A 27,752-nucleotide genomic window follows, 5' to 3' on the forward strand; every position below is an offset into this window, starting at 1 on the left:
AATTCATAAAGCAAATGATTCCAGTTGCATGTAACTGTGTGGTATGACAAGACATTACAATAACAAATCCTTACCCGCACATACTAGTGTCTTGCCTCCTTGAAGTGAAAGAAATCCTCAACGGCTAACCCTTACTTAAGGAATGACCCTGATACAGCCCAGTCACACTCATCCACACTGACCCAAATATACAGAACACAGTCACACCCATAAACCAGACAACACAAACACACAGATATCATACTCATACTCACATCCAAACATAAACACATCAAATCTCACCTCCGCCTCTGAGCCGAGCTCAGAGTGGACACTACAGACTAACCCGGCAACCATATCTCCTCAGTTGAAGAAAAAAACCTTTTACCTTTAGACATGGTCGTCAAGCTATTCCCCCAAGTGCGTCACGCTTGACGATGTACTGCAACATCCCTGAAATGCGGTGAAAAGACAGACTATAGTCACTATTTATGGCGTTGTGGGGATATGTTTGGACTTGACTGTCTGAGCGTACCATTAGGGCTCTCTCAGAAGTAGGCTATTGTTGGCCCACACTAGCTCTGAAATCACCCCTGGGGTTTGCCTGGCATAGTGGCGTGTGTGTGTGTGTGTGTGTGTGTGTGTGTGTGTGTGTGTGTGTGTGTGTGTGTGGATGTGGGTGGGTGTGTGTGTGTGCATGTGTGTGTATGCTTGTGCGTATGTGTGTGTGTGTGTGTGTGTGTCTGTGTGTGTGCGTGTGTATGTGTGTGTGTGTATGTGTGTGTGTGTGCGCGTGTGTGTGTGTGTGACACTGTGTGTGTGTCTGTGTGCTTGCGTGCGTATGTGTGTGTGTGTGTATGTGTGTGTGTGACACTGTGTGTGTGTGCCTGAGCATGAGGGACAGTCATTGGTGAGTCATGAACTGAACGCAAGAACGCTTCGTCACTCAAGTGTCCGTGCATATGAGTCATAACTAATTCACGCTGTTCCTGGCATGGAAGGTGCTGACTGAGAGATCGTCAGACTCCGGTTCCCTCTTACTGCTCTTTCGGGAGACCTCTCAAACTTCTTGATGAGGCCTCATTGTGGAGGAGAGGGCAGTGAGGCTACTATGAACTAGATTACTTTGTCAAGGAAGTGAAAAGCAAGACGCCATTTTGCGTCACTTTCAAAAGTGGGGTTTCCGCTAGAGCAGGCAGAGAAAGAGAAGGAGAACGAGAAAGAGAAAGAGAAGGAGAAAGACAAAGACAAAGACAAAGACAAAGACAAAGAGAATGCATATAAAATGGCGGTGCAGATTAGAGGCAGGTGCCAGGTGCTATCTGGGTCCTCCGGCTCTTTAATGTTGATTGTGTGAGTGATATGAGAGGAAACGCCACGGCAATAATGTGAAGGGCAGTCCAAGGGTTCGCTGAGGCTCCCCACAGTGACTGGAATGTTGTTTGTGTGGGCCTCGGGCTGCGGCTGGCACTCCTGCCAACTTAGGTGTGCCAATAGAATACCAATGAGTGGCTAAGTTACTGGGAAGAATGGGTCATGATGGGGTCAAAAACACCGTCAGGGGGTGTGGATCTGAGAGAATGTGGAAGCTCATCCTCCGAGTCAGAAGTGATGACGGGGCGGGTTTTTCAGTTGATTGGGCATTCAGGTTCAGCAGATGTGATGGGAGGAGTGTGTGGAAGTTAGCGATCTGAATGTAAGCAATTTAAGCACCTTTTTTTTTTCTTCTCGAGAAGGACATTCAGCCAGATATTGCACGTCATACGTGAAGTCAGTGCCTCCGCTAGGGAAATCAAACCATTCAGGTCAGACAACGTACAGCAGGACTCCAAACTGTGGGCCTTGGAGGAGCAGCTGGTATATGAATAGTGACTGCTTCCTGATGGATTTGGCCACTCTGATCTCTCACTAGACTCATAATGGCTTCAGAATCCAGGTGTTTTGAGGAGATAAATGACCAAGCAGGTGTCTAGTTTATGAATGATAATGGGCATAATTTCATTACGCAACGGTCCCATTGATCAAACGTATCAAATGTGAGGTACCTGCTGCTGTGGTGTATCACCAGGCTCTTAACTCAGCAGCTGTGATGCCTGATCTTTCCTCCTACGTAGAGAGCTCTTTCTTATTGCATAAAGTAGATATTCAAAAAAATACATCATCCATCTAAGATACATTGTCTTAGATGTCCAGGCACAGGCTGTGGCATGCTATCCAGGAACAGGCTGTTGCATGCTACAGATTCCACCATCCAGAATCAACATATTTTGTCTTGATCTCCCATTTGATGTAAATGTATGAAGATATATTCAGCCCTATAGGCCTAGGTACGCTACTGTACTCAGACGCCTTGCAAGAACATCATACAGTGCAACTGTACATCTAACCATCAATACATTTTCTGTCTGAGGTGTTTTCAAGAGCGAAATGAAAGTAAAGGATGAAACAGTTGCTGTCAGATGTGACTGAAAAACACATGGCAGACAAATGATAGCAATCACTCCAATCACTATTTCATTCCCATTGTCTCTAAGGGTGCTATTACATTGACATATGCCTGAGTCTGTGATCATTAAACTGCACAATCTGGCAGGTAGAAAGAGGCAGAATGTTGAAATGACTTCTAGAGACTTCTGTCTCGTGTGCTAGATTTAGAAAAGAGCCACAACCCGGTTAGTTGGAGCAGTACAACTGGTTCAAAGGTTGCATGTTTAATTCCCCTAAGGGCCACCATAAACTGTAAATCACCTTAAAAGTGTCTGCAAGTTAACTACTCAGTAGGTCAGTCTGTTTGTGACTGAGACAATGTCTACCCGATATAAAATATGCCATTCAGCTGACGCTTTCATCCAAAGCGACTTACATTGCAGTGAGTGCATACATTTATCAGTATATATGGTCCCAGCGGGAATCAAACCCACAACCGTTGTTGTTAACGCCATGCTCTACTAACTGAGCCACAGAGGACCACAGGAGCCAGAGGACCAGAGGAGCCATAGATATGACTAACTATTTATCATACCTAACCAGAAAAGTCATCAGGTATGGACAGCAATTCAACAGACGCAGAAGCACAGACACAACTACTGCCACAGCTCGTAGATTTACCATGCAGCCTACAGCCAACGTCCCCAGTGTGATGTGAGGTGGATTAATTCCACATTAGGTGTGTGTGGACCAGAGAAACTGCAAAAGGTCCAGGTTTAATTAATCAATCCCAGTGAGCACACACTTGGCTCTCAGCTACAGTAGGTAAGGGAAAGACCCGTGATGTTGTCCTACATAATCTACACAGAGGGGCTGCTCTTCCCTCAGCTGGGTAAACTCACCCCAGCAGCAGAGCAAACACCTGGTATGACCGCCCAGACAATTCAAACAAGCCCCCGGGACTGAAATGGCACGGCCATCTCCCTTTGCCTGTTTGTTTATCGTTCCTTTCCCTCCGTCAAAAGCTTAAGCGCTTTCACTCCAGACAAACAGGTATCAGTCTTCATCACGCCGAAACAATCACTTCACCCGTCTCCCTGGTAACAGAGAGCCGCCGCGATAATACTGTGCCCGCGTGCGTCCGTACACAGACCATTTCGTGTCTTCAAAAATAGAAAAATGCTTTTAAATGTTAATGAAGGAACAAGGGACTGGGTTTTCTAATGACCTGGATTTAAACGTGTCACAGCTGTTTGCAGAGACAGGCTAAAAGGTTCCACATGGGGCCATGCAAAGTGACTATATCTGGAGAACGTGTCAGTACACGGTACCCACTGTAGCGTGCTGTGAGAGACCTCAATTCAGTCACGTATACATGCATAGTGGATGAATATATAGAAACTAGGGCACAAAGGGGTCTGCATGTTTCTGAGTCATCTAATGGCTGGGAACAGCCAGTTCAAAAAAGAATGCATGAGTCATTTATAGCAAAAGCTGACATGCATACTATATTTAGTGCATGGCATGTTTTTGCCTTGCATTGAGGTCATAAGCAGTCTTACCTGGTTGTTTTGCAGGGTCCCACTCCTTGGCCAGTGAAGGCATCCATGGTGTGAACAGGGCAAAACACCTGGTGAAGTGTTGTTTATTACTGACATCTAGTGTCTCACTGTGGTAGCTGCTACTCCTTTCATCATGTAGGCCTACACTTGCATACAGTCTGCATGAGCGGATATACAGTACCTGTCAAAAGTTTGGACACACCTTCTCATTCAATGGTTTTTCTTTATTTGTTTATTATTTTCTATATTGTAGATTGATATTGAAGACATCAGAACTATGAAGTAACACATATGGAATTATGCAGTAAACAAAAAAGTGTTAAACAAACCAGAATATGTTTTATATTTTAGATTCTTCAAAGTAGCCACCTTTTGCTTTGATGACAGCTTTGCACACTCTTGGCAAGTTTGTGTCCAAACTTTTGACTGGTACTGTAGATCTTCCTATATTCCTATATTATTATTAATTTACTTTCTCTTTTTTTTTTTGTCTTTTTTTTCCAGGACCCAGTCGAAATGGCGTATCCAAGAGACTGTTCTCTCATAGTCAAACCACAATAAGGAGAAAAAGACCATGGAGGGTGGGGCGATCCAGAACTCCACTGTTAATGGCAATGCAACAGATATCCACCTTGTCACACACAGTCTATGGGAGGTCATAACCATAGCCACTGTGTCGGCCATTGTGAGTCTGATTACCATAGTGGGCAACGTCCTTGTGATGCTGTCGTTTAAGGTCAACAGCCAACTGAAGACTGTAAACAACTATTACCTGCTGAGTTTGGCTGTGGCAGACCTCATCATCGGTGTGTTCTCTATGAACCTCTACACCTCCTATATATTGATGGGATACTGGGCTCTGGGGAGTCTGGCCTGTGACCTCTGGTTGGCTCTGGACTACGTTGCCAGCAATGCATCTGTGATGAACCTGCTGGTGATCAGCTTTGACAGGTACTTCTCCATTACCAGGCCCCTGACATACAGGGCCAAGCGGACCCCCAAACGGGCTGCGGTCATGATCGGCATGGCCTGGCTGGTGTCACTTATCCTGTGGGCCCCGCCCATCCTATGCTGGCAGTACTTTGTGGGTAAAAGGACGGTTCCTGAGAAACAGTGTCAGATCCAGTTCTTCTCAGAGCCCGTCATCACGTTTGGTACAGCCATCGCTGCTTTCTACATCCCTGTGTCAATCATGACTATCCTGTACTGCAGGATCTACAAAGAGACGGAGAAACGCACCAAGGATCTGGCCGAGCTTCAGGGCATCAATTTCGCCACAGATGCTAGTGTCACCAAGCCACAGAAGACCATCATCAGGTCCTGCTTCAGCTGTAAACAGCTCAGCTCCGCCTCCCACGACAGGAACCAGGCTTCCTGGTCTTCGTCCAATAGGAGCAACGCCGCCAAATCAGCCGCCGCCAACAACGACGAGTGGTCCAAAGTCGACCAGCTGACCACTTTCAACAGCTACGCCTCCTCGGAGGACGAGGAGCGACCCGTGTCTCCCGGGGTTTTCCAGCCCACCTACGCGAACCAAGCCTGCGGGCCCAGCAAGAGCACGACGTGCAGCGAGAGTGAGCAGCTCAGCAGCTACGAGGACAACTTCTTCCCCTCCCCACCCAAGAGCAACTGCCAGAAGGGCAAGAAGTGCGTGTCCTACAAGTTCAAACCAGTGGTCAAAGACGCCGGCGACCCCCTGCAGCAGGAGAGCAAAAACGGAGACACCAAAATGGCGCCAGCGTCTTTCTCCTCGGCGGAATCTATGAGCGCCCCCTCCACCTCCTCCTCCAAGCCCATGGACGCCACTCTGAAGAGCCAAATGACCAAGAGGAAGAGGATGGTGCTGATAAAGGAGAGGAAGGCCGCCCAGACTCTCAGTGCTATACTACTTGCCTTCATCCTGACATGGACGCCTTATAACATCATGGTGCTCATCTCCACCTTCTGCTCTGACTGCATCCCCGTCTCCCTCTGGCACCTGGGCTACTGGCTGTGCTACGTGAACAGCACCGTCAACCCCATGTGCTACGCCCTCTGTAACAAGACCTTCCAGAAGACCTTCCGCATGCTGCTGCTGTGCCAATGGAAGAAGAAGAGGGTGGAGGAGAAACTCTACTGGTACGGCCAAAACCCTGTAGTCACCAGCAAACTGACATGAGCCAAACCGTTCACTCCTTCAGGAGGAACGAGTGGAACAGTCATGAATCAGATACTGTACTTGTGGATATGTCTCTGTTTAGTACTTGAGTTACTGTATGTCTACAAGTAGGGGTGTCAAAAGTACAAACATTAGAGACAAGACTGTAGTTAATTTATGGTATTGTTCTTTAATTAAAACTTTGATCACTGCTCGCAAGAAATATATAAGTGTTGTAGATCATCTTGCCCAAATACTAATGTTGATACTGTACATCAATACAATTAAATATAAAAAAAATATGAATTCCCATCCTTATGCACAACATTTCATAGAATAACATTTTGCTGATAGTTTCATAGGTATCGTGTTTGTATTGATAATGCACATTTGGGTGTTAGTCTGTTTTAAGGGCTATTACTGTTTTTGTCTTGATTTCAGAGTCAGCTGGATAGGAAACGATTGTACACTCTGATCATCAACGCCTTTTTCACATGTGCCATTCACATAAGTCAGATACAAATAATCAAACATTCAACATGTCCTTTCCGCATTCTAGTGTAAACTCAAACATATATAAGGTCATTCATTCTTACGTCAAGATAAAAACCACACACTACAAAACACAAGGGTAAAGATTAGATGACAAGAAAATGCTGAGGTCTTGGTATCCTGATCATGTTACGGTTTGACTCAGCAACCGTGCACGCAAACAGCGAAACACGTGATTTCATGCTATATCTCATGGGAGACAAACATAACACATTGCTTGTCAGATAAGGGTCAGGCATCAATCAGTCACGCTGATCCTCTTTGTTAGACAGTTCAGGCACAAGCTGGATGTGATCGTATTACAGAGTGATTTCATCTGCCCCGGGTCACAATAACTTACTCAACAATGACAGCTTTCCACATCTACAACCATGCTGAGAGCGACAGAAAGCAGGATTAGATCAATGCACTGTTTCTTGTGTTTGTTACAATCTGTTTATCAGTGTCTGTCCTCAGGATTCATTCTATTTTTTATTTTTATTTTTTTTACCTGCCTTTAGTATTCATTAAACTACTTCCCATCCTTCAACAAAACACTGACAGGTTTTCAATTGAACAAAACCTCCAAAATATAAATCAAATCATATTTACATGATCATGCAACCAATCATAATGTAATCTACTAACTGTAAACTAAATACTGTATCAATCTTGATTTGATGCAGTAGGCCTACTATCTTGTTTTACCTCACAATAGCTTTGCCAACACTCAGCACATACATAAAGTAGCAACATATCCATTTAGTGTCCTGAGTGCGTGGGTAAAATACCCATCAGTAAAAAATGTTTTGATGTACCTAATAAGCCATGATATCATGACCACCAAATGTTTTGTACCCGTGTTCATTTAGAAATACAAAAAAAAACACACATGCAATGTTGGGAGAGGGTAAAAAGAGATATTGATATGGTGTATGAAATATATCCCAAAAAGAACTACTGCTTTTTCTTCTTTTTTTTTTTATCAATTTCTAAATTTGTGATGAATCAGTTAATACTGTGTTGTTTTATTTACAGTATTTTGTGATCATATGTCTCTGTATATTTCTGAATTAAATGTGTTGAAGCTATTGCCTCTTTGTGTTTCTGGCCTTTAAATGGAACAAATCTCTTTATTTCCTGATAAAAATCTCTTTATTTCCTGATTAGCACGTTAGCAATCTCGGAACCCAGAATCAATGTCACACTAGTCAGTCATTAGTCCTGGTCCAGCAGAGCTGCAGTGTGTGCCGGCCAGATGAGTTAGCATAGCCTGAGAGAAAAGCCAGTACAGACTGCAGCCCTCCAGGACAAGGAGGGAAGAACACTGCGTTAGTCAGTCTACGTCAGTCTGCATCAATGTTCACACCGCCGGGAGACAAGGGACTCACAGCTCATCCTTCTTGCAGTCCCCAGAGCGGACCACCTTCACCAGATCGGAAGGTTTCACCATCATCCAAGCGTACTTGCACAGGTGCTCCTTGTTGCAGTCCTTCTGCCAGTAGATGACGTTCCTGCGGTTAAGGTTAGCTCCGGCGCAGGCGTCGTACCACCAACCGCCCCCCGCTACCCCCTGGAACTCCAGCTTGGCGCAGTTCTGGTAGTAGTTGTCGTTGTCGCGGTCCTTGGTGGTGAACCTCTGGTTGTCGTGCAGGTAGTTCTCCGTGTCCTGGGTGAGGGCGTCGAGGGCAGTGCCCTGGAACAGGCCCAGGCGCAGCCTGTACCCCGACATCTCGCCCTCCACAAGGAAAGGGTCGTACTCGCCCATCTTGGTGACGGCGTCTTTGTCCACCAGCTTGACCCCCAACTTGTAGCGGCCGGGTCCGCGGGTCAGCTGGTGGAGGTGCTTGTTCCCCAGCCAGTGGTCATCGGTGAGGACCCCGAAGCCCTGCCTGTATTCGCTCCAGGTGCGGTCAAAGTCCACGCTGCTGTTGACGGTGATGTGCTGCACCACGGTCCAGCCGCCCTCCTCCATGGCGCAGTAGGCCAGTATTGGGGAGTCTCCCGGCTGGATCAGATACACTCCATCCCGGGCCTGACCTCCAGAACTCACCAGCATCTCATGACAGTCTCTTGGGATGTCTGCAGGGCAGAACAACAACTAATCAATCATCAGACTGTAGTCAAGGTGAACTGAATTCATCAAATAGGCCACAATACTACATATTCTGATATCTGTTGTTTACACCTAGGTTATTACATGTTTGATCATGGACTTGATAGATGATTAACCAACCACTCCCTTTCTTATTATAGGCTAATCTTCATTCCAACACTGTTTTTCAATGTATCCCTGATAAGCATAGTCAAACATTGATGCTCTATGTAGGATCTCAGCTGTTTCTCTCAGAAAAGCGTTTCACTACATGCTCAAATCTTGCCTTTATCAGCCGAATGTCCTCAGACTTTCATGTAAGAGCCAGTAAGTGACTGGGTCTAGGCTGTGGAATTTGAACCATCTCCAGGAGAGTTAACTCCAGGACAGTCAACTCAAGACAGAGAGGAGTGGCTGTCAGCGTTAACACTGAAGAGATTTGAGACTTCAAAGACGTCACACATAATGTTCTTCTGACACACACACTTACTACAGTACATTACCGTAAGACAATGGTTCCCAAACTTGTGAAATTCTCTCTCACAGCGTACCTCCTACAGAACCAGACGTGTAGTGCTATTTTTTGTAGTGCTTTTCTTAGTTACTTCCGTAAAAGATGAAGACAATTAAACACACCTGAATTCAATATGACAATACAGGAACAGTCTTGTGTCTTACTGTAGGGTCCTAGGATGTCCTTATGATATAATATAATTATATCATATAATTAATGACTATAGAGTACCTCTCAGTCCTTGGTTGAGGACCAGCTTGTGTTCCTCTGGGGGGAGGACATGCAGGTTTTCTGCTTGGAGGTGCTCTGTGCGTACTCCTACCAGACTGAGCAGAAGTGTGAACACTGCCACTGGCCAAGACCCCAAAGTCTTCATCCTTTACCGAAGTTGTTCCTTCACGGTCGACAGAGATACATGATAATAGTTAGCATATTTTGGTAGATGGATTCAATTGCGGACCATTCACAACTTCACAAGATGACGACACTTTCAATGCATCTCACCCCTCGAACAGTGATACATCCCATTCATAATTTAAGTGCTAATCTGATAATCAAACAAAGAAAAATCACCAATTAGGCCTACCGTACAGTAGCCCATGGCATATAGCATGACGTGAACTTTAGCAACAATAATTAAACAAATGATTTCCAGTGAAATACAGTACGCTGTAGCGAAATGAACACACTTACCTTGACTAATACCACTAGGGTAAGGTTACAGTCCTACTGTTTGGGTGCTGTCCTCTGTGCTTGAACCCTCATACACACACACACACACACTGTACTTTGATAGCACCAAACGAAGAGAGAGCAAATATGGCTATCCAGGCCGCCAATCATAGACTCAGAGTCCACAGAGGTGCAGTCCTTTCCACACAGTGCTCTACAGCCCAACCACAGCTGGACTTCAGCCTCGGTTTCACGTCACAATGGGAAACAGCAAGGATTAAAGGCTCCATTATCTGTGTCAAGTGGGATGGTTACCTCATATCTCTGTAGGTTCCTTCATTGGAAACATTTCATCAAGTGACTCTCGGGAAGAAGAGATTGCAAACGTTTTCTTGGAGTTGCAATTGTCAGTTTGGTATTTGATCATGTAGAACAACACATAAGACATCCTTTTAAAAATGGCTTCTGTAGCCATCACGAGCATCATATTCTGTATATTTTTGTTTTCTCTGACACACAAAAAAAAAAAAAAAAAAAGGTATTCTGGCATTCCTCAAAGGGGACTTTGAAAACTTCACGATTGAGAATAACTACAATAAAACACATAGATAAAGTCATAACAAAGCACTAAAAAGATAAGGCCTAAAAATATGTTATCTTTATGACAATCCCTATCAATCAAAACTACAAATACTTAATTTGTTTTATTCTTTAACTTTTGGAGGACTCCTACTTGTACACAACACACATCATGAGTTGCCAACTGCTACCACTACTGCCTATTCTTACACAGCAGTGGAGAGAGCAAGAAGCTATAACTTTGCACTCAGCTGCTTACCCAGTGGTAGCCACTCTGGAGCTGTCAGCACTGGCCTACACACCCTCCCCCTGGGACTCACCCCTATCACCACTTAGTGCTCTCTCTCTCTCTCTCTCTCTCTCTCTCTCCTTCTCTCTCTCTCTCTCTCTCTCTCTCTCTCTCTCTCTCTCCTTCTCCCTCTCTCTCTCCTTCTCCCTCCCTCCCTCCCTCCATCCCTCCCTCCATCCACCTCACACCTCCGTCCTAATGCCTGACTGGGCACACGCCTTGAACACCACAGAAGTGTCACAACTACACCACGGCCGGCTGGAGAGGCGGAGGATCATGAGACAAAAAAAGAGGTGTTAGACGTATGCTGTATGATCTGTACATTTTATTTCCATAGACTTTAGATACGCAATTAGGTAATAGTCCAGTGGTTCAAATGTCTGGATCACTGACTTCTTGGTGCTTCATTGGTGCACTTTGCAGGGGTTCACTACTAGGCAAAGGTTGATCATCATAATATGCTTATTCAAGTGTTTCAAAGGCAAAAAGGCACAGTCTGAATTGTCTAATGGCTCCTTAGCCCTCACACTGTAGGACCCCCTTTGTGAATAAAATATCAGCAAATACCATAAAGTCCATCAACTGCAAAGCACTGTGTCTCTTGATTTCCTCTAAGTTGTCTCAAGATGATCGTCCTACTGTGCTTGGCATAAATCCCTACTGCCATTAGGGAAGTTGTGACAGATAAGAGTCTACACCCTAGAAGACAAGAAAGAAGATGAACAGTTCTCAGAGATTTGCTCAAATATTGGCACTGTTAACGCTATTTAAAGTCCCTCACCTTTGCTATTTCACCTGCCATCCCAGGAACTAGACTCAAACAAGGCTCCTGGCTCCACAACTCCTGAAGCTGTTGTTTAAACACTTGAATATTTCTGCAACAACGATTAAAACAGGTACGTTTTAATTACTCAGCAGTTTGCTGGCGCCAAAGAGCACACATCTCTACAGTTCACGGTGCGGTGAGAACAGTAAACATACCCATCCAAAGGAAGAGTGTCAGTTCCAGGACCTCCACTTCTTGAAAGATCCTGCCACCAGATTGTCAACACTGACTGCACCCAATGAAGGCCAACTGTCAGGTACCTAGAAGACAACATGGGATCAGTTCACCTACATTGTCAAGAATCTGCCTTTAAACATTGTCAATTGAGAAATGATTAATTAATGGTGACACTCACTCCTCATACGGGCTGGTGAGGACATTTTTCACCAAAGGAAATAGGTCAACACAACAGCCAATGGAAATGATTGATGACTCATCATTAAGGCTATTGAAGGAAAATTCAAAGAAAAAGGAAAAAAAGGTCAAATGTTTTTTCAGTTTAAAGTTTTGCTGTTCCCCCGAAGGAAAAATAATCAAGTTACCTTTTTGTTATCACTGGAAGAATGTCAACAAACACACCAGTGTCTTGGATTCTGTGGGGTGAAAGGGATATGTTATTCTGAAATGAACACTGTGCAAGTAAATTCTCCCATCACATATTTCAATCAAAGGTTCAGAATCTACCTTAAAAGATATGTGAGCAATTCTCCAACATTTCTTTGCCACAAGGTCAGAGCTACACTCAGCCTCAGATTCCTTCCAAAGAGCACCTCAGTCATCGTACTGTGATCCTTTGATAACTGAAAAACAACAATGTGGAGAATGGAAATGGGATATATTTACAGTACTTGAGGTAACTTGCATATGACACAATATATACCACAAAAACAATAACAGACTAGTGTTAGATGAAATGTATACTGCAGTTTCACCTCGGTGAAGAAGTCACTGTATTTTGAACTGAGTTCTTCAGTCTTGCTAGGATGATTGACATCTGGTGGAAAATCCCAAGGCTCCGTGTAGAATATCTCTTGCATGTCCTGCGTGCAGGCCAGTTCATTCTCCTTGTTGGCCACATCAACACACCTCCCTGCCACAGGCTGCTTCCTCCTAGCCACAGTAAGACGGTGGGTCTTCCTCTTACATGACACCACCCGCTTTACTCTCCCAGGGTTGTTCCCAGAACGACCCACTGGACATCTGGGAAAACAGACCTTAAATTTGCAAGCAAACCAACACAATCATAAATTTATGTAAATCGTAAATCTAAATAAAAGAATTCCGGCTCTGATTCTGAATTCTGATTCTGATGATGGAATTAAAAAACTATTCTTGCATCATTTCAGGACTTCAATTAAACATTATGTATGTGATAATCGCGAAAAACCCACCTCTTTTTATTAACGTCTTCCTTTTTAGAGAAATCCACCTACAAGGGAATGGATTCATTTCATATTCTATGAAACACTTGAAATGTAGTAAACACACAAAAAAAAAACACACTCAAAATGTCAAAGGTACCTACTAATACTTCTGGCTAGACCAGCATCACTTGTAAGGCATTGTACTGTCAACTAGGCCATCAATAAAGCTATTGCATTGCGCTTACAATACTGTAGAGTCAACTAGTCGAGAAGAATTTAAACTACCTAACCATGCATGATCCGCATTGTATTGAGACACACTTGCCTCCTCCTTCCAAGAATGAGAGTAGCACACTCTGTACTGGCTCATTTCCCGGGGCAGGGCGTCCTCGAGACTTTGATACTCTCCCTCTTCACTATCCTGATCCTCTGAAGACATCATTAAGAGGTTATGCTGGAAAAAAACAGAAATTTTTGCAAACAATTTACAGAAAAGGATTCATGAAATCGATACAGCATAACAGGTTGCACACATTCCAACAGATTCATTTCCTCATAGGACCTTGAAGGAAACACTGTCATTACACGCTTCAGTGTATTTGTATTGGTGTTGTTAGTGTAAATATACCTTGTGGCAGTTCCACCCTTCACTGCATTTGCTAGTGACAGAACATTGTGAACGGAAAAAAAAACTAAACGTGCCACCTTGTATCATTTACATTTCTGTGCTACTTTAAAAATAAGGTAATAATGGTTATTATTGTATCGATTAAATACAGGTAAAACAGTCGTGATATATAGTTGGTCTTCAACTATACAGTATAAGAGGAAGGATGCCCAAGTGTTTCAACAGGGCCCAGGTGAAGTGACCATACATGTGACAGGTAGGCTAGGGAACTTCTTTACCCACAATCCCACGCGGACTTTATTATTGTTTTGATCAATGACGTAGCCAACCAATGTGCGAGCGAGCGTCCGTCTGTGAGTATGTGTAGGAGGGCTGTATTATGTCGTACAGTTGCATGTGTAGGTAGTTAACACATTATTATACAGGTCTCGTTAGCGTTATAAGTCAGAAAAACTCACCGTTTTGCTGCAACAGCATGCTAGCTAGGACGTATTCGCCCTGAACCGACCACTATTCCGGGTGCAGGGCTAGCGTCATGCTAGCTGTCAGATTGTTGTAGCCGCTGCACTGTTGACCCCCAGGCTGCAGCGCTCTCTCGCAAGTTATTGATAATGGATAATAATGGAATAATGTACAGGTGCGATTGACGAGCACAAGATAAGATAGCTTCCAGTCGAATGATTTACTGGCATGTATTCAGCTACAAGGTACAAAATCTAGCAAGCACAGTGTTTCCGTATCCTCACATCCCCATAGTTGAATTACAACGCCCTGACTGATCGAACACTAAGCCTTCCCTCGCTTCCCCATCTCAGAACCGGTTGGTGCTTCATGTCGTTAACAGGCACCCCGGCCGCTGCAGTGCAATGCGCCCCCTCTAGCGACAATGAGTGTGCTGTTGAGTCCCATTGTGTTGAGTGCAATCGAAATTTCAATCCAAACAGTTGACCATCAAATACCGACTCAACCAATGAGCTTTACTCAATGCAGGATTGATAATGGACTTTCTGCCAGTGCCACGATCAGAAGCTTTCCTTAAATTATTTATTTATTTATTTTTTCCACAATTCTCTTCTGATAAAGGGATGCAGCTTTTAAACATATGACAGCAAACTCTAAACACGTATCCTGTGGTACTGATGTTTATAGTACATGAGTGCACATCAATAAAGACATACAACAACATCAGCTGGTTTGACGGACACATCCCTTTCCCTGCTGCGCTTGCTGACTTGACAGTTTCTGGCTGCTGTTTCATCAGTTCGGTTGACTGATTTAGATTTCCCCATCAGAGACAGACAGACAGACAGACAGACAGACTACTGGGTGTGCTATTGTTAAACAACAATCTGTCATCTGGTACAGGATTCAGCTACAGAGACGACTTGTTGAAAAGATCGGCAGCGTGTCATTCAAGGGAAGAGCCCAGTGAGTTTACCGTACCTAACTGCGTTAATCATCTCATGTGACTTTTGGATTGAAGGGCTGTAAAAAGTCATGGGACTTCGGAAACAGATGTAGCCTATATTGCAGGCTGCACACTGCCTCTGTGTGAATTGTACCCGCAGGACTGTGCTGCAGAGGACCAGAGCTAAGATGATGTCTCTTGGTGCTGCTGTTGCTGTGCTGAGCTTGGCACCTTTGCTGGTGCTTGGTCTTCCTCCCATTGGGACCCAGCCTGAGCAGGTGCACATTGCCTATCCAGGTAGGTGTTTGAGCTGTTTACATCGCCTGGATATAATCGTGCATGAAAATCTCTTCTGGAATATTCTGCTAGATTTTGGACAGGATAGGTTTTTTTATTGGTGTAATATCAAGAGTTTGTGTGATCAACTCCTGTCCTTGGCAGCTGTTGTGTCTAAGGTTTTCTCATCAGCAGTAAGCAACAGTCTGGTCTGACATCTGTTTATAACCTTGAGTATTATTTCACACATAAGCACAAGGACCGTAGGGATTTTGTATGTAACTAGATCCTTAAAGGCAATCTCCCTTTCTTATACAAAGGTTAAAGACATGTGGGAGTTATTTAATGATTCTTGGCCGCAAGATAGAGAATAGATATGTTTCCAATGTTCAGATATGTTTCCAATGTTCAGCTCAGCTCAAGGCTAGGGCCTGTATCTTGCCAAAGGAGAGATTTAAAAAAAAAAAAAAAAAAAAAAAAAAAAAAAAACACTTGGCATGTGAACTATTGAAAAATATCAGTCTCAGCCATCTTACATAAGTGGGTCTGTAACTATCCAGTGTGTCTCTCCAATGCCCCCTAGTCTGAATAATCGTTATTTTCTCCCCAGGGGTCAAAGGCTCCATGTTGATCACCTGGACCACCTTCAGTGAGACAGACAGCACAGTGGAGTATGGACTGTGGGGGGGGAAGCTCTTTGAGATGACTGCCAAGGGCAACGCTACGTTGTTTGTGGACGGGGGAGCGGAGAAGAGGAAAATGTACATCCACAGAGTTACGGTCACAGGCCTGAGACCAGGCTCTGCTTACGGTAGGGTTAGGCTGAACCATGGCGACTGAACTGGTTAGCGTAGCTTATGGCCTTTTCTGGTCACAGAACTCATAGGGGGTGTTTTGTTTTGTCTTCCCTGTGTTGACTACAGTGTACCACTGCGGTAGCGATGCCGGTTGGAGTGAGGTGTTCTCCTTCATTGCTCTGAAGGACGGCGTTAGCTGGAGTCCCAGGTTTGCCCTCTTCGGGGACATGGGTAATGAGAACCCCCAGTCTCTGGCCCGGCTGCAGAAGGAGACCCAGGTCGGGATGTACGATGCCATCTTACACATCGGTAAGTGGCCAGGCAGCCAGCTCTTCCAAAGAGAGTGCATGTCACACTGGACCATAGTGATTGAATAAAAGTGGTTGACTTTGCGAATGGAATGGAATGGAATGGAATGGAATGGAATGGAATGGAATGGAATGGAATGGCAGTTGAGAACTTTGAAAATATGGGAAGCCCTTTGATCATGACAGTTTGCTTTTGTGTTTTCCAGGGGACTTTGCATACGATATGGATGAGGTAAATCTCCTTTTCTGTCTCTCTCTTTTTTATTGTCATGGTTGTTCATGTCATGGGGCTTTCAAGCTATAAACCTTGGGGCAGAAGTTGTCATAGTAAAAGCTTATGGAACCATTTAACGAGTCATGTTAATGTGGGCTCACGCAGTCATCACAGGCCTAAAGCCCGAAAAACAATTGGATATCTCACTAGAGCCATAGTGACAGATGAGACTGAACTACTCCACTCTCCACAGCCTCTTCCCCAGGCACCCCTTCACTTATCATCAGCAGATCTAAAGGGCCTCAGCTGTGCTGTAGACACACTGCTTAAAGAGCAGCGTTGCTGTGAAATGCCTTAATCCTAGTGCTGAAAGACTGGAATTAGGGTCATATTCCAGCCAAGTACCCCATAAAAGAATTCTCTGTTACCAGAGACCACTGATATGGACAAAGGGCATGTTTCTCACAGCATGGTAACATGTGTGAATCAACTCACCAATGACATGCGTCAGCCAAAGCTATTCCCCTGAAATGCGATTTCAGCCTTGCAGTGGTGTTATACCATTCTTACTCAAATATGGAGATGGATTCTGGACTTCATGAGCAGACGACCGCGGAATTAATCGCCGCAATTCATGCCGTGCTTTTAGTTGGAATTTCAAACTGTCTCGTGGCTTTGTCGATATTACGCTGGACTGCAAATAGAAAAACAGAAATAGAAATGAAATAAAAAAAATGAAAGCTCATTAATGACGATTAACCGCAGTGTGTTTCTAAGCTCCATTGCCACCATTAGAATATTTGAAAATGAATGGTTCTGGTTTCATTGGGGTTTGTTTGGTATGCAGATGGGACATTCCTGAAGCTGTCTGGAAAACTGACTTACAGGAATTGTGCAACAAATGTGGCTTTACATCAATGAGTGGAAAGGAAAAAGCTACTTTTGCCCTGTCAGCAGTTTGAAGCTCAGGCTTATAGTGTTATAGTATTTGACTTTTCATTAGCTTGTGATTATTGTATGCCGTGCTTTAGTAGTGAAACCAACTGTTTCAGGACAATGCCAGGATTGGAGATGAGTTCATGAGGCAGATCCAGTCCATCGCTGCCTACGTGCCCTATATGACCTGCCCTGGGAACCATGAAAATGCATAGTGAGTAGAACCATGTCATCCTCTAAACAACCTCACTCTCTCACTCTCACATACTCACTCAGTCACTCTCTGTCACACACACAAACACACACCCGCACCCGCACGTGTATTCACTCACTCACTCACTCACTCACTCACTCACTCACTCACTCAGACACACACACAGTCATAGTCATAGTCATTCAGTCCTAAACTGATCATTCAAAATGACAGTGTTATGAATAGTTTGTACTTTGCATAAACAGAGAGTAAACATGGAAGCTGTCTGCTCCCTATTAGCGAAGTTTTTCATTTTGTCCCACATAGTTTACTGCATTATCATTGCTATCATTAAATGTTCTGGGCAAAACACACAGGACATGCTGTATTCCATATTGGGTAGAGTGACAGCCAGACCCCCCTGACACAATATCCACAATCTCCTCGCTACTGCACCGTGAGGCTGGGGAAGAAACTGAGAAAAACAACCGTTTGGCCACAGCAGAGCAACCACAGCTTTTCCACTGTAGAGAACACTTTGGTCAACTCAACTCCACTGTAACATTGGAACAGATGGGAGCTATTTTAGTTTCTAAAGTCTGGAGCGGTTCAAGAACCACCAACATGTAAACAAGTAAACCATCACCAAGATAAACACTGACTGAGACAGATCAGCTATAACCCTATAAACGGAAACTATAACCTTTCTCTGTAATGCTGTTTTGTTTATTTATTGCACAATGAGTCAGCGACAAAGTAAGCAGGGATGTAACCTCGCTGAGACCAGGCTTTCTGTGAGAACAACGTGATTTGTTGGTATGGCAACGTGAGACTAAGCGGGAAGCTATTTCTGTGTAGTTCAGAATAGAACGGGGGACTGTGTACTGATAAACCTATTGCGAGGTGTTTGTCAAATGACCCTTCTGTCATCATATTCCACTCAGAAATGGGTTCATATTGTCCTCTATAGGAACCGGCCTGGTTTCCCCCCGTAGATATTTGAGTCAGTTTCAGGGCCTTAACATTAGTCCTGGAGATCTTGGTGAAGGCTATCAGCTTAGTTAGAGATTTGCAGGCTCAAATGTTTCAGATGTGTCATATCCTAAGGATCAGCTGCTCCATCTGTTGTTGGAATCTGTGTGTGAGTGAGTGTGAGAGAGAGAGAGAGAGAGAGAGAGAGACAGAGGTGTCAAATATAAAGCTGTCTAATCATACAGAAAAATGTGTGTGCCTCTTGTATCCACAGGCCTCTTGGGTAATGTACCTAACGCCCGGGCTCCATTAGGGAGCTGCTAACAGTAGTCTGTTTAGGTTGGCCCCTTCAACCTGATATCAGAAACCCGCTCTCTGCATTACAGTGCATACTGTGACCCAAAGTCTCCCAACCCGCTCCTCTACCTCTGTGTTTTGTTCTATGGCGCTCTCAAGAACCAAAGCCCTCAGCAGCTGCAGGCTTCTGCTTTTTTCTTTTCCAACCTCAAAACCGTCTGAGTAAAAGGCAATTGAAACTAGCTGACCACAAGAGTAGTCAGCATTCCAGCAGCATGAGGCCAGCGTGTCCACATGGAAGACGCTAAGTCCCCAATCAAGAACGCCTTTGTTCTCCTTCACAATGTATAGATCAGTGGCCCCTCTGAGGGAATGGGAAGTGACCAGTTGCCATTTGACACAATGAGCCATGACGTGAGTTTGTGATATTCATGCTTCCTGGCTGCAGAAAACAGTTGTTCCTTTAACAGCCGGGATTAAGTGGGCATCTTGTAGTACAGACTCATCAGATGCAGATTTGATTGGTTCGTTTGTGTGGTTTATGAAGAATTTTAGATGAGGGGAAATGTCCTGTTGAGTGTGTTTAAGAATCACCTCGTCCACATTGCATCTGACAAGGCTAAAGTTGGAATATCTCCACTCAGATTTGTATCTTGATAATGGTTTCTTGGAAAAGAAAACACACAGGGAAAAGAGAACATCTAGAGTTACACGGAATGACTCGCAGTAATATTATGTTAACATAATGTAAATGAATGAAACAAATAAGTATACTGTATCATATTGAGTTGATCAGATTTTCCACTGTCAAGAGGAGAAAAAACGTTGTTTATAATAAAAAATAATTATGGGGGACTGTTGACTGTTATTTTTCAGCTCTAATCGTTTCCCTTTCGCCATACAGGTATTTACTGTATATCATTCACTAGTTTTCCTAGAAAGAGTTTATATACTATGAACTTAATAAAAGTATGTTTTATGAGTCCTCTTCCATCTCCTTTATCCAGGGCCTCCTAAAACGTCTGTTGCCTTATGAATAAGAGATGTGTCGGTTGGTAATACGAGGCTCTGTGGTCTTGTGTTCAACCATCAGCTAATGTCTGCTGGTTCCCTGCCTAACCACAAGATGGGGGTATGAACCTGTGTCTGTGTGTCTGGCTGTCTGGCTCTGGGCCAGGCTCAGTACCTGGGGCTCAGATGAGGAGCCTGGCGTCTGTCTGCAGAGCTCAGCTCCGGCATCTACTTGCTGCGGCTCTCTTTCATACACGCATAGGATGGTGTGTGAGATTGAATGAGAATATATAGGTTGCATGAGTTTGGGGTTTTGCTTTGGATTGTCAGGATTTTAACTGTGCACCTTGGCATTAGATTTAGCTAGATATCAGGTCACCTGGATTGTATTCACATGATTGTATTTCAGGGGCTGTATTTGTGGTAGCATGTGTTTCGTGCTTCAGAAACTGAGATGGAGAGCTTTTTTGTTTTGGGCACTTCGAGAGCCCCAGGCTCTACCATTCCCCTCTGTAGCTAAAGTTGGAATGGCCAGTAGTAACTGCAACGTGACTGATCGTTATCATCGCCTTGACCATGTAATCCTAACCCCAAGGCTGAGAGAGACCAGAAAAGGTCTCATTAACTCCAGACCTGTCCAACCCACAGAATATGGTCCTGACCTTTTCCTGTCCTTTTAACCTTTGACCTGATCCTTGTCCGGTTACTCTAATCCTCCATTAACCCTGTTTCTTCACCTCCAGTGCTTTCATCCACTCTGGGTTTCTAGGGTGATGTGTCCCTGTCCCCGACCCTGACAGGAGATCAATTCCACTCACCAACCCCTCCCCATCTCAACGCCACATACCTCCCCGCTGGAACAAAGATTGGCTCCCAGATTTATCGGTGAAATAAAAATCTATGAACCTATAAAAAGACAGCTGGCTTTAGGGGATTGCTTTCCTAGAAAGACTTTTACTTCTTGCGTGCCGTGTGTCAACATCGTCTTGTCCAGTTGAAATACTTAGACTGGCAGCACGTGTTTGGCTGGATCTGGAGAGCAGGTCTGGCCTGGCGCTCTCTACGACTCAGGTCTGGGGTTTGGGTTTGGCTTTGGCTTTGGCTTTGGCTTTGGGTTTGGATTGTTTGGAACCTGGTCTGTGTGTGTCTGGTGGTTCTTCTGGCATTGCATGTCTGTGTTGTTAAATTACCGGTGGTAGAGGTGGTGGCGGTAGGGGGGCAGCGTGAAGATCAGGACATAGCAATAGCATCCTGTTCTGTCTAGGGATGTGAGGTGACCGTGCACCCCGGTCTGGCGAGAGCAGGAGATTGGTGTGGTGTTGCTCTGGATGCCTGTCTGGTGACTGGTTGAATTTCATTCCCATTTCAAGCAGATGCTTTACTGTTATGATCATCGTGGTCTGATAGGCATCTCCATGATGTATGTGACTCTGGACCATTGTGAATTACGGTATATGGTAGACAGGAGACATGTGATAACAAAAGAATGTTGTCAACATTGGCCAGTAATTAACTAAAATGGCAGGTTCATTATATACAGTATATAATGATAGAATGAACGTACAGAAGTCCCATATATATTCCGGCTAGACTTTGTAGTCTAAGATTAGCTTTTGTTTACGAGCTCTGGCAGGCGGGACCACAAAATGATAGAGAGCGAACTGTCTCTGTTGTGAATTATCTTAGCTGAGATATTCGAGGCACGTAGATTGCACAGTTCATGCATCTCATTAGCTTCACCCATCTCTGTTTTCACAGCAACTTCTCCAACTATCGAGGCCGCTTCAGCATGCCAGGGCAGACAGAGAGCCTGTGGTACAGGTAAGACAGTCATGCCCGTCCGTGGTCTCTGACTGAAATGTTGCACTTAACTCATTCCCTTAACTCTGTGTTCTGTGGCTCAGTCGGTAGAGCGTGGCGCTCACATCGCTTAGGTTGTGGGTTCGTTTCCCACTGGGACCATATATTCTGAAAAATGTATGTATGCACTCACTGCAATGTAAGTCACTTTGGATAAAGGCGTCAGCTAAATGGCATATATTATTCTATATATATATATATATATATATAGAATAAAGTCTCCCAAATCGTCAATATCCTGGAGTGCCAAGGCTGACTTTATTCTCACAAAAATGCATAAATGACGATGCTTCATTTTGTAGCCAATCAAAGTATTGTTGCTAGGTTAAATACCACATAAAAACACTTTAAGGTGGTGAGTGTTCCGGAACTCTTTGGCAGTTAGTGGGTTAATGTCCATTTGCAAGCAGGGGCGATGCGCAAGAGGTTCCTTATGTTTTGTACTACAGGTAAGGCAACGGAACACAGGCTCCTCTTCGTGTATTCGTCACATGCAGGTCTACCTTCCACTGTACTTCCGTAGTCATTAATGAGCTAAGCCTGAGACCCATCTCCCTATAGAATTCCTTCTTGAATAAAGGGGTTGTACAAAGGAGCCGTACATCTGACCGGTGGCAAGCTCATAACACACACAGCCCAGTCTCCCAGCCAGTAAGATAATATCCTGGAAGACCACAGGCCTGCTGCCCACTCCTCGACCGCCAGACTGGAGCAGGGCTGTGGGATGATGAGGCTCCCTCCATCACGTGCATGCAGGAGTGGGGACTGGTGATGGGGATGCCTGAGGATGAGGAGATGGAGGAAGCCTGGTTCCAAAACAGAATAAGGGTCCAAGACTACCCCCCCCCCCCCCCCCCAACTGCCCACCCCAACGTAGAAGACCACACTGACTGACTGTCCATGGCACATCTGTGCATAGTGGCCATTTCCCACTGTGAGCCAGAGGCCGGTCCTTGTTCCTCTCTCTGCAAGCTGCAATTACAGGATTACCGTTTCCCACATCCCTTCCACAAAAAAAAAAACAAGCAAGCAATCAATCAGTAAATGACTGCGAGATGAGTGAGTTAAAGACTTAGAGATCATGCTGCACAAACAAATTGCATCATTGGGTTGGGCGTTGAATCAAGAACTCGATGACTTTTTCTAAGATTCTGCATAATGGCAGTTTTTAGAGAGCAAATCCACACACTGCCTTGCCAAATGTTTTTTGGGGACAGATCTTTGAGAAAGGGCAGATGAAGCCTGTGCCTGTCAGTTGAATTGATGCATGTTTTCTTTTCTTGGTCAAGATGATTTGTACGGTATGTTCTTTGTCCCCAGCTGGAACATGGGGCCAGTCCATGTCATATCTATCACCACCGAAGTCTACTTCTATCTGGAATATGGTGTGGACCTCATCTTTAAGCAGTATGAGTGGCTTAAGAAAGACCTAGAGGTATTCAATAGGCCTGCTGTACCTCATTCACTGTACTCTCCCATCATTAGAGCCACTTTTGTGTCTGTGAACACCTTAATTAGAAAAAACACACACACACACACACACACACACACACACACACACACACACACACTCCTCTGTGGCTCAGTTGGTAGAGCATGGCGCTAACAACGCTTAGGTTGTGAGTTCGATTCCCGCTGGGACCATGTATACAGAAATGTATGCACTCACTGCAATGTAAGTCGCCTTGGATAAAATCGTCTGCTAAACAGCATATATTATTATATTACACGCACACACACACACACACACACACACACACACACATACACACACACGCTCTATTTCTGATGCGTCTTGTTCTCTCATTTCTCATTGTTCCTATAGGAGGCTAACAGGCCAGAGAACCGAGCTCTGCGCCCCTGGATCATCACCATGGGACACAGACCCATGTACTGCTCCAACAACGACGGAGACGACTGCACTAAGTTTGAGAGCTATGTACGAAACGCAGTTAGCCAGCTTGCTGTCACGGAAGCTAAAGTCACGGAGGGATGGACCATTTTCTATTACGATATACAGTACCGGTCAAAAGTTTGAAAAACCTTCTCATTCCATGTTTTTTCTTTATTTTTTAAATTATTTTCTACATTGTAGATTAATATTGAAGACATCAAAACTATGAAGGAACACATATGGAATTATGTAGTAAACAAAAAAGTGTTAAACAAACCAGGATATGGTTTATATTTTAGATTCTTCAAAGTAGCCACCTTTTGCTTTGATGACAGCTTTGCACACTCTTGGCAAGGTGTGTCCAAACCTTTGACTGGTACTGTATACCTATGAGAGATGGATGACAAGATGATGTCCTGTAATATATCATTGTTTGCAATAGAATAGGCCAGTAGGTTTTGTGTTATCAAAGAGCATGTTTTACTATTGTACATAGCTGTGTCATGTGTAGAAAAGGCCCAACACAGACGCAGCCTATTAAGCAACACGTGTTTGTAATGTTCTGGTCATCCAGAGAGTGTATATCACCCTGAGCCTGACAGGTCGATGGAGGTTAACAGTCCAGGAGGGAGGAGGAGGGTGATGGCGCCACGGACAGACAAACACACTGCACGCTCCTGAAGGGTGTAAATCCCCAGGTCCCATAGTCTGTAGTCAGGTCCCCAGACATAACTACAGACTGCCTAAACATCCCCTGGGCTACACTCATGATAAGAATGTTTAAGACCAGGAATAACTCTCTGCCCACTCCTAATACAACTACGTACTCATTATATGTTATTGTTTGTATTTGCTGACCTAGGGGGCCCTACATCATTCCCTTAACGGGTTGTGTAAATCATAGGTGCCAGATGATTTGTTTGGCATGGGATTGTTAGACGTGCAGAACACAGCTATGCTGTATCCCTGAAGGCTTTACTGTGCTACGTAAACGTATAAGGATTTTTTCGCTGGACACATTAATTGCCTTCTGTTATGAGGCCTGTCAGGCCCAAGGCAACTGGCCAGTCCCCATGGCCCGAAGCACGTCTATCTGTTCAAGACATAATCACAGCGTTTTGAAACAGAATAGTTTCCATTTGGACCTGTTGCATCTCAGCACTTGGCACGGAGTGTATGGAGTGACAGGCTGGCAAGGGCATGAGTAGGCAGTACCAAATGAACTTTCAGATGCTAATCCCGGTGCATGCTCTCTCTTCTCTCTCTCTGTCTCTCTCTCTCTCTCTCTCTCTCTCTCTCTCTCTCTCTCTCTCTCTCTCTCTCTCTCTCCCTCTCCCTGCTCGGTCTCAGGTCCGAATGGGAAGGAAAGACACCAAACCGCCAGCCCCGGGTCTGGAGGATCTATTCTATCGCCACGGTATGGACTTCTGTCTCCGCTTGATGACCTCACGTAACAGCACCGCGCTGTAATAGGTGTTACGCTCACAAATCTACCCACTCAGACAGACTAATGTCTGGTATTCCAAACACACATCCTTTATTACAACAGCAGACCCCTGGTTTGGCAATGTCCCAGCAGCCTTTATCCAAATGTTTTCCTATATTACATTACTCCAGCTTGTTTGTTGCTTTATAGAGTTTGTCGAGTGGTGAGAGTTATTTGGATCTCTTATCTGCAGTGTCCTTTGATGGTTAGCACACACAAAAAGGAAATGGACAGTGGATAGATTACGCTGAGTAATATTCCACACACTTTCAACACCCCTGAAATGACCTATGGCTTGTTTTATTTCTTCTCTCTGTAGCACTGGGGAACGTGTGAATACATTATTAAAAACGTTGAATCGATTGTGAAATGTCTTTCTCAGGGGTGGACGTGGAGCTGTGGGCTCACGAGCACGCGTACGAGAGACTGTGGCCGGTCTACGACTACAAGGTCAGTCCGTTCCCATATTCACCCAGCAACTCATTACATCATACTCCCTTCTCTTCCAGCCCCAGTGTTGGCCCACAGTCCGACGTGTTATTTGATTTGATTTGTTTTTTCCCCCAGGTATTCAATGGCAGCACTGAGCAGCCTTATGTGAACCCCAAAGCCCCAGTACACATCACCACAGGCTCTGCTGTAAGTACGCTGCAAGATCACGTCAACATCACTTTCTTTGACTGCCATCCAGATATCCCCGAATGCATGGAAAGTGGAAAATGGAAAAATATGTGACCCTTTTTGCACAGCATTTAGCCCGCCCCATGAGTGCAGCACTAGTGGTTTCTTCAGTGGTGCTGGTTCTCTCTGATGTGGCATTCAACAAAACAGTAGATGCTTGGTCATCCAACCACACTAGTATTAGTCATCCCCATATCAAAGTGTAGTCGGGATAGCTGCAGAGCCATAGTGCCACTCGGGGCTTGTGGAGGAGCAGTAGGGAAGCACATGGTTTTCCACAGATAGGGTGTCATGACCCCCTTGACTGAAAACAGAGAGCAGACAGGGAGGATAGTTGTTGATATGTTGTGGAAATCTCTGGTTCTTTCCAGGGTTGTCGGGAGAAGCACGACCCGTTCGTCCCTAACCCCAGAGACTGGAGCGCCATCCGTAGCACCGACTATGGCTACACCCGCATCCAGGTGTCCAACTCCACCCACCTGTACCTGGAGCAGGTCTCCGATGACCAGGTCAGTAGAGGGGAACATTTTTACATTTACATTTATGGCATTTAGCAGACGCCGCCTTAATCCAAAGCGACTTACAACAAATACGTTTGTTTAAGTAAGTGAATCATCTATCCACCAGTCATCATAAGAAAAAGTAATCAATGCTCGGACCAGAACTACCTAGAACTGACTCAGGACTGCTGCAGTCTCTTACGGATTGGGATGGAATGCACTTATTACTTGGGAGTCATAGTGAGGAAATAAGATAGCGGTGCAGGAAGACAATGATCTGTTTATAGAAGCGATATCTGGACAGTGTTTGTACTCGTAACTGAATTTCATAGGTGAAGGGAGAATTCACAGGCCTGCTCATGCGTGTCAGATGACATCGCCATGTCAAAGGGGACAAATGCTTGGAGGACTCTGTGTTGTTGTCTCAGTGGTAAAGGATAATGCTTCTTTGTCTTCCAGTACGGCAAGGTGATTGACAGCATCTGGCTGGTGAAGGAAAAACACGGCTTCTCAGCCTGGTTTTGAAGACCCTACCCAGGAGGCTATGGGTCTGACTCCAACCCCTGACCCCTACCCAGGAGGCTATGGGTCTGACTCCAACCCCTGACCCCCACCAATCTAATCTTCTCAGGAAACGCACTTAAAAACCCAATTATGGGGATAAATTGCACTTTAGCTGCTATCAGACCAATCAAAGGACAGACATTGTTATTATTCTCATAAAAATGGAAGTCTTCACACACACGGGTTCAGAGGATGGGACGTGATTAGGTCCATGTGGTTTAGATTGGGGAGGAGAGGCGAATCTTACGATTTCTAACTCTCAGATTTATGCTGTTTACTCTCCTGTAGGAAATTGGTGATTCCAAAATCATGATTGAATGGATGAATCAGCTAAACACAGTTGGAAATCCGTAAACCCTTGTTGAACGTTCCTTTATAGATCACAATCATAATTCTATACTATCTTAAAGCCTTATTCCAACAGACAAAATATGGCCTGTTTTTGCCTGACACATTTTTAGATAATATGATTTTGTTTTTATAAGCGTCGGTTTATATTTCATAACTTTTTTATCTACGTATCTTTAGAAAAGGTCCCAACATTTTTCATGTTATTCAGAATGGGGCACGCAATTTGATTTCTAAGCACCGCTACAAATATGTCGTGAATCTGAATGTAAATCATCTGTGATTTGGCTGTTCTTTTTTGGAAGGAATGCTTTACACTAAACAATGTACTGTAAAACATGGCATCAAAGATTGTAATGACTCAATAAATCTTGCTTTTCCGAGTATCTCTGTGTCGGATGGTT

The 27,752-nt window shown here is 44.5% G+C and overlaps 4 protein-coding genes across 5 annotated transcripts; 2 read left to right on the forward strand and 2 right to left on the reverse strand.

The window, feature by feature from the left end:
- Positions 1–4,542: 4,542 nt before the first annotated feature.
- On the forward strand, positions 4,543–6,126 carry chrm5a (cholinergic receptor, muscarinic 5a; the record flags this gene model as incomplete). The annotated part of the gene is made up of 1 exon (XM_083682845.1): positions 4,543–6,126. One exon carries the CDS (start codon positions 4,543–4,545, stop codon positions 6,124–6,126), a length of 1,584 nt encoding a protein of 527 aa, XP_083538971.1.
- A 160-nt stretch (positions 6,127–6,286) lies between these two features.
- LOC310814448 (fibrinogen-like protein 1-like protein) lies at positions 6,287–10,682 on the reverse strand. The gene is made up of 2 exons (XM_083683866.1): positions 9,477–10,682; positions 6,287–8,718 (listed from the first exon to the last, which is right to left on the reverse strand). The coding sequence occupies exons 1-2, from the start codon at positions 9,619–9,621 to the stop codon at positions 8,024–8,026; spliced, it is 840 nt and encodes a 279-aa protein (XP_083539992.1). The 5' UTR covers positions 9,622–10,682; the 3' UTR covers positions 6,287–8,023.
- Positions 10,683–11,142: 460 nt separating this feature from the next.
- Positions 11,143–14,341, reverse strand: LOC310814032 (KATNB1-like protein 1). Its single transcript, XM_083683255.1, has 10 exons — positions 14,062–14,341; positions 13,301–13,429; positions 13,003–13,040; positions 12,544–12,811; positions 12,296–12,411; positions 12,154–12,204; positions 11,967–12,056; positions 11,767–11,871; positions 11,567–11,660; positions 11,143–11,484 (listed from the first exon to the last, which is right to left on the reverse strand). Exons 2-10 carry the CDS (start codon positions 13,415–13,417, stop codon positions 11,452–11,454), a joined length of 912 nt encoding a protein of 303 aa, XP_083539381.1. The 5' UTR covers positions 13,418–13,429; positions 14,062–14,341; the 3' UTR covers positions 11,143–11,451.
- On the forward strand, positions 13,932–27,732 carry acp7 (acid phosphatase 7, tartrate resistant (putative)). 2 transcript variants are annotated; one of them, XM_083683254.1, is made up of 15 exons: positions 13,940–13,956; positions 14,969–15,031; positions 15,172–15,308; positions 15,898–16,098; positions 16,211–16,393; positions 16,599–16,624; positions 17,659–17,756; positions 21,774–21,836; positions 23,196–23,310; positions 23,701–23,814; positions 25,120–25,186; positions 25,638–25,705; positions 25,823–25,894; positions 26,308–26,445; positions 26,896–27,732. In XM_083683254.1, exons 3-15 carry the CDS (start codon positions 15,200–15,202, stop codon positions 26,959–26,961), a joined length of 1,320 nt encoding a protein of 439 aa, XP_083539380.1. In that variant the 5' UTR covers positions 13,940–13,956; positions 14,969–15,031; positions 15,172–15,199; the 3' UTR covers positions 26,962–27,732. The 2 variants fall into 2 exon arrangements, with proteins under 2 accessions (XP_083539379.1, XP_083539380.1); XM_083683253.1 differs by having other exon boundaries at positions 13,932–13,960; positions 14,969–15,308.
- The last annotated feature ends 20 nt before the right edge of the window (positions 27,733–27,752 follow it).

Source organism: Argentina silus, assembly GCF_951799395.1.
Source record: "Argentina silus genome assembly, chromosome: 13".
Lineage (NCBI taxonomy): Eukaryota > Metazoa > Chordata > Actinopteri > Argentiniformes > Argentinidae > Argentina > Argentina silus.